Source organism: Cyphomyrmex costatus, unplaced genomic scaffold (genome assembly GCF_001594065.2).
Source record: "Cyphomyrmex costatus isolate MS0001 unplaced genomic scaffold, Ccosl1.0 C2390073, whole genome shotgun sequence".
Taxonomy (NCBI): domain Eukaryota; kingdom Metazoa; phylum Arthropoda; class Insecta; order Hymenoptera; family Formicidae; genus Cyphomyrmex; species Cyphomyrmex costatus.
This window is the reverse complement of record NW_017274940.1, coordinates 1-6,614: the sequence shown is the minus strand read 5'-3', so window position 1 is coordinate 6,614 and position 6,614 is coordinate 1. Positions and strand designations below refer to the sequence as shown.

The following is a 6,614-nucleotide window of genomic DNA, read 5'->3' as shown; positions in this document are numbered from 1 at the left end:
ATAAGTTTAATGTCGTGGTAAAAATATATCTGTAGCTTAATATTGCATCGACTGACAAGAGATGAAGGCGTCGCATCACGGTGATAAACGCATATGTGCTTCATTCTGTTCTTCAGTATGCTTGTGTCGATCGTAGGCGACGGATGTACTACACTGTTGTGCATGTGTTCTTCTGAACTCTGCAAGTGCTCCGGAAATATTAATAACGAGCGACAAAGATCGAAACGCTATCAGACGAATAAACTTCACTTTATGACATAAATTATTTTTATTTATTTCTGAAGAGTAAATTAACACATATTAACTTTTCGATATTTATAAAAAGTGAAGTTTATAAAGTATATGTGTAAAATGAGAAATACTGAATTATAGTAGGCCGAAGTGTAATTTAAACTGATAAACTAATATTGTGTTAATGTTAATTGCAATATAATATAAAAATTTTGATAACTATGTTCGAAAATTAAATTGTGAAACAAGAATTATCTAAACCAGGATAAAGTATATTTCTTCTTAAATATTAATTAAACATCGATAATAAACATTTTATATATTTATCGATAAGATTCTAAAATTACATTAGATTGATCACATTAAGTTGGAAACTATACGTAATCAATTAACGATAAATGCAAAAGTAAATGAAGTATTTAATATTATTTTGGAATTACAACAGTTAAGAAAGAAAAATACAAATTTCAAGTAAAAAATTATTACAAAAATAAATTCAAGATATTACTATTATTAAATTCATTGTAAAAGAAATTTCTGTTGTTCTTATGTTACAATTGTTTAATAAAACTTATGCAACGTGAATATAGATGTAAATTTACAGATAATTGAAAATAATCTGATTAAATTGGATTCGAATAGAAGTCAGATAGAAGTGAGAATTAGATTGGATCAGCAATTAAATCTCAAACATATCAAAATATTAATACTGCTTTATTGTCAAAATTTATTTAATTATTTTTATAAAGATTGGTACATCTGAGAACTCTTTTCGAAATGAATTAATGTTTTTTCTTAATCCTTCTACTTTAATTTTGAAATAAACATGATCTGCTCCTTTTTTCTTCTTTTGCCGCAGGATAAAAGTGCGGAAAAATGACAGGGCTCACAAAAGAGTGAGAGAGAAGAAGCAAGAATAGAGAGATTCTCTTGTAGTTCTCTGCCTTTAGGGGGGGAAAAAACTCACCGGACGGGTTTTAAAACGGGACAGGACCAGTGTGGGATATTTAACATCTCCGTATGTCGTAAATCTTCGAAAATGTACTGTACAATTAGGTGAACGCGTCTATTCCGCGAATGCGGAAAGCTTCTCACCGATTTCTTTCGGAATTCGATATTTTGTTCTCACGATCATTTAGACAGAATCTTATTCTTTTTCGTTATATAATGTATTATATCGTCATAAATAGTGAGACTCGAGCGCAAAACAAGACACATCTTAGTTCTCTATTATCTCCTATCTGAGTCCAATTGACTGAAATGTGATTAGCATTCTTTGCGATGATTAAAGTGTTTGTGTTTGTCCGCTTACAAAACTTAAATGAATGTGTTTAATAACGATAACATATCAATTACAAGAAAAGAGTTTGCATCTTATCAATTGGTAATAATAAAACTGATCACATCAGAATTTATAGAAAGGAATATGGCTTTTTCTCCTTAGAATTATAGATATATACGAAATTTCTTAAAGTCGATATCAAACTGGAGACTGACAACACGAGATCAAGATTGAAATTGAATTTAATAATCAATCAAGGCAGAATTTAATAAACTTTTATTTAGTTTTCTTTCTTTTGGTTGATTAGTTTCCATGTCTTGAATCTCAATGTCTAGTCGAATACAAGTTTATTTAGGGCATATATAAATTTAGCGCGGAAAATAGTTAAGTATTAGACATTTACATTTAAATGCCTATAAACGTATGACATGAATATAAGATGCAATATTTAAATTGAGTAGTCTATCTAGAAAATTAATTCTCTATAGGGTGAACATGTTGATATACTAGAGAGCAAAGAATTTGCAGCAACGTGTAACTTTTATGGAAGGATGGTTTCTTGACACATTGTAAAATCGATGCAAGGATGAAACTCTTCGTCTATCATCAAGTCAAATCGTGAAGATACATATGAACATGTAAATTTTATTTGCGTTGAACTTACACGGACACATACACACGCATAATAATCATCCCGCTGAAAATCGTTTAATTTCCGCGATGACGTCTATGCTATCCGGAGAAGAAAGCAACCCGGTGAGGATGAAGCAAAAGTTAATGAGAAACGTACCTGTCAAGGAGGAGACGAGGTCATTCCTAAACTTTTCGCGGGAAAACTTAAGCATCTCGCACTCTGACCTCGAACAAGGGTTCAATCGGTCGCGGCTCGTAAGACCAAGCAGAAATACGATTCTGAGCGTGGCCGCTCTTATGGCCGCTGTTGTCTGCTTCGGCCTTCAGAGCTGGAAGCTATTGTCGAACACTCGCGAAATTGAACAGCTGAGAAGAGACGTCGATATCTTGAAGCATCGGTTTCTGGAGCAGGATCTTATGAACGAGCTAAAGGCTTTCGAGGAACAGGTAGGTTCCTGCACTAATTGGCGAGCATAATTATCGAATTTTTTCTTTGTAAAGTTATTTAGGAAAAAAGAAAAATAAATTGCGTTTCTTTTTATCCTATTTACTATTAGTAAAATTAGTTAATCAATGCAACTCGTGATGTATATCGACACGAGGAAAGCAATAAATGATATAGTCATTTTTCCATATTATGTGAATTTTCACGTATCTCAGTAAGCAAAAAATCATTACTATAACGTTACAACAATATTTATCAATATGTAATGTTTCCAAATATATTATATTTAATATTATATACACAACATATCATTATGAACAAACATTGATATATTTGATGGTTTCTATAATATTGATATTTTATTATAACGTTATAAATCAATATCAAATCTTATTGGACCGTCAAAGTTTTAAACTATAAATATCGAGAACGTGTTAATAAATTACTATAATATTTTTTCGCAATATAAATTAATTATTTAAAGATTTTTAATAAGTCATTTATAGATTTTAATATGTCATTCAACATTATTAAGATCCAAATGGTTCGCACTGTTCCTTAATCTAATCTGCGACAATAGCAAGGTCCATCTCATCGGCCTCGTCTCCCTTTCAAGAAAAAGGGTCTTGCTCCTCCTCCTGCTTATTCCCATTTCAGAAAAATAAGATGAAAATTTTAAAGTAAAATGAGGAAAAAATTTTAATATATAACGAGGAAAATTTTGACAGGAAGAAGAAAACATTTCAAATTATTTGAATAGAAACACTAATTTAGAGGCTCACAGCGGTATACGCAGTGCAGTGCGTTTTCCAAGCCATATCTTTGCACCTCACGATCCGTAATAGTCTACACGATTTTTTAAACATTTCCGATGGTTAGATATAATGCTTGAATTGCTGCAAAAGGCCATTTTGAATAATATCTACATTAAGCAAGTGATTTAATTTAACTTGAATAAATAATTAAAAAAATACAAAAATAAATTAAATTAAAAAATACAAAAATGAAATCTACGTTTTGTCTTTTTTGCGATTTTCTCCAAAACAAAGCAAAAACGAACATATTTCTACAAGACTTTTTTCTTAATTTGATTTCCCACAGACTCCCGAAATTTTAATTGTCAAAATTTAATGAAATTTAAATTTCAGACACCCTGTATACTTATGTTTATATCAATGAGTATCGTACATTCGTGTGCGTGCGTGCGTGCGTGCGTGTGTGTATAGTTATCGAAAAACCAAAAATTTATAAGTATATTTTATTTACATAGTCTGAAAAAAATAAGTAATGTAAGATTATTACTAATAATCAACTCTCTCTTATATATTTCATTCGGCTACCTTTTCGGTTTATTCCCCGTTACCGAAGATCGCACGGGTCTGATCCCTGATTAAATGGATTAAGTCACTTGATTCAAAAGAGAACCGCCGAGTACACTATCCTAAACGAGGGTAATATAGCGTCGTGATGTCAACGTTGACATCGAAGGTCCATTCAAGTACTTCTGATTTATATAGCACGATAATCAGAGCGATAACCACAAGCAAGACGTCAGTTAGCGTCCTTTGCTGCATCCTCCTGTTTTCTATGTTTTTCGTGAAATCATTAATATAGTAAAAGAATCCTAGGACTTAGACGTAACAGTACACACACACAAACAGAGAAGAAGGGATACATAACTGGATAAATTTAAAAAATATTTATTTTGCAGAAAAACAGTTTTAAAAGGTAAAATTATTCCTTATACGAGTATGTACTATTCGATATAAAAAACATAAAGCAAAAACATCCAGCAATAGACTTAAATGCCCTTGTTTGACTCGTATAACTCGATTCAACTTATCTGACAATTATTATAGATGCTTTAATCAAATATCAAAATATAATTAAACTATCAAAGATATTAAAAAATTTACAGTTGAAGTTATATCAATTATTTATAAAAAAAAAAGAATTTTATTATTAGAATAAAATTTCTATATAGATACTAGAATTTCCCATTATATATTACATAGAGCGGTAGTTCATACCGCTTTTAGAAGCAGCAATTACTTCAATTGTCCTCAAAAGGAAATCATACCACAATTACTATTACTAATGCGTTTCCACGTATCAGACATTCGTCACTAATTGACAACACCAATTTAACTACGTGATCGTATAGTTGCAATGCTTGATGGAAGATTTCTGTGAAACATATAGGATATTTGTAGTATACATATACAGAACAAGCCGCGTGATCCTATGAAACAGTTTACATGCAAATGTACAACACATTGTAGCTGTATGCTGAAGAGTCTACCGAGGATAATGATCCAAACGAGACAGACATTGATAACGCCGATTACGACTCTAATTACGACGATGATGGTTCCGCATTACACGATTATTCCGGCGACTACTATACTCCCTTGACTTATGGCGCCAGACCGTCAGATTTTCTTGACAGTACGTCTACGTCGATACCAATACCTACGTCTCCGGATCCCGGTACCAATGAAGACATGATTGAATTGCTGGCAGCCTTGCGTAAGATAGAAGCGAAGCACGGACAGGACTTCGAAAGGGACATACGAGAGAATCATAAGTAAGGCGTTATATTATCTATACATTATTTTATTAAAAAAATCATCTTTTGATTTTACAAAGAATCTTGCCATTTAAGCATTTAATAATGAATCATATATATAATTTATAGAGAAATGCTAAATTATTGAACACTCTATAATATCCGTTGCTAAAAAAGTCTACTAAAATATTAAGGATGCTCCGAATCAACAATATTTGTGAAGTCAAAAAGAGTGAATTTTTAATCATTATTATTATATTATATATAATAAGTAAATTCAATAAAACAAATAATATACATTCCATACGCGTGCTGTTTTTTATTTTAATTATAAAATAATTTTCTTAGTAACCGTTTTTCTTGTTAGCAAAAAAATTTATGGCACGACTATGTATTATTTATGTAAAACTCAGTGGACAAACAACGTTAATTATCTACTTTGAATAGTATTTTTTATTGCATGTAGAAATATCGAACGAGAACGCTTTAAAGGGACACACAAAGAGCAATTAAATTATGAAAAAAAGACGAACGACACAAACAGCACTAGACACAAACCTGATGTTACCAGAGGAGCTACAAATTCAGAATACATCAAAGAGAGTATTAAATCGAAGCGATCGGTGAACGATAGCTTGATTGACGATTTCAAGAGAGAGGAAGCAAATGGCAAACGACATAATACTAGAAGAATTGTTGTACCCAAAGCACGTTCTTATGCAAACAACGAGAACAACACAAATGACAATTTTGGGACAGATCCAACATCGTAAGTATTTACACGGTGTAATTTATAAATTGAAACAAAAAAAATCATGTAAAGAACGTATCAGAAAAATATTTTTAAACATTTTTTATATAAAATATAATCCTTTACAATATCCTTATCAATATATATTACTTTGTTCTCATTTTTAATCTTTGCACTGTTGAATATTCATTTGTTTGTAACCTTTAGTTGATAGATTACAGCTATTATAGTAGTTTAAATCTCTAGAATATCGAGTTTTTTTGGCCTGTCAACTGCAATTTCAGTTTTCGAAAATAAAAAATAGTCAGGGAGATAAACCAAATGCTTGGACCACACAATATGTGTACGTGAGCTTGGTAAAATGTGTTACCTCACTCTAGTTGCATTTTTAATGAGTGAGAAAATTTTAACAAGAATGATACACAGATAAAATTTAAAATCTTTTTTAACAAATATCTTTTGATATTAATAAGCCTGTTTTTGTACAACCTGCAATCTAAGTTTTGAAACAAAACATCAAAAACATTTCTGTTTAAAATAAAATTCTTAAAAATATCAATACCATTCTGCTCCGTTTTTTTAATCCTTACATCACCGTTGATCTTTAATAAGTATAATTCTTAAAAATGTTCAATATGGCGATTGTAGATACATTAAATTAGATGTGTTCAAGAAGTAGAAAGAGATCGAATGTAACGTATAT

General features: G+C 30.9%; 1 protein-coding gene across 1 annotated transcript; it reads left to right on the top strand.

Annotated features, from left to right (window-relative positions):
* Positions 1-1,987: 1,987 nt before the first annotated feature.
* Positions 1,988-5,929, top strand: LOC108771228 (uncharacterized; the record flags this gene model as incomplete). Its single annotated transcript, XM_018551457.1, has 3 exons — positions 1,988-2,593; positions 4,874-5,178; positions 5,627-5,929. Coding segments are annotated over exons 1-3 (968 nt in total), but the record flags the coding sequence as incomplete, so codon positions are not given.
* Positions 5,930-6,614: the final 685 nt, after the last annotated feature.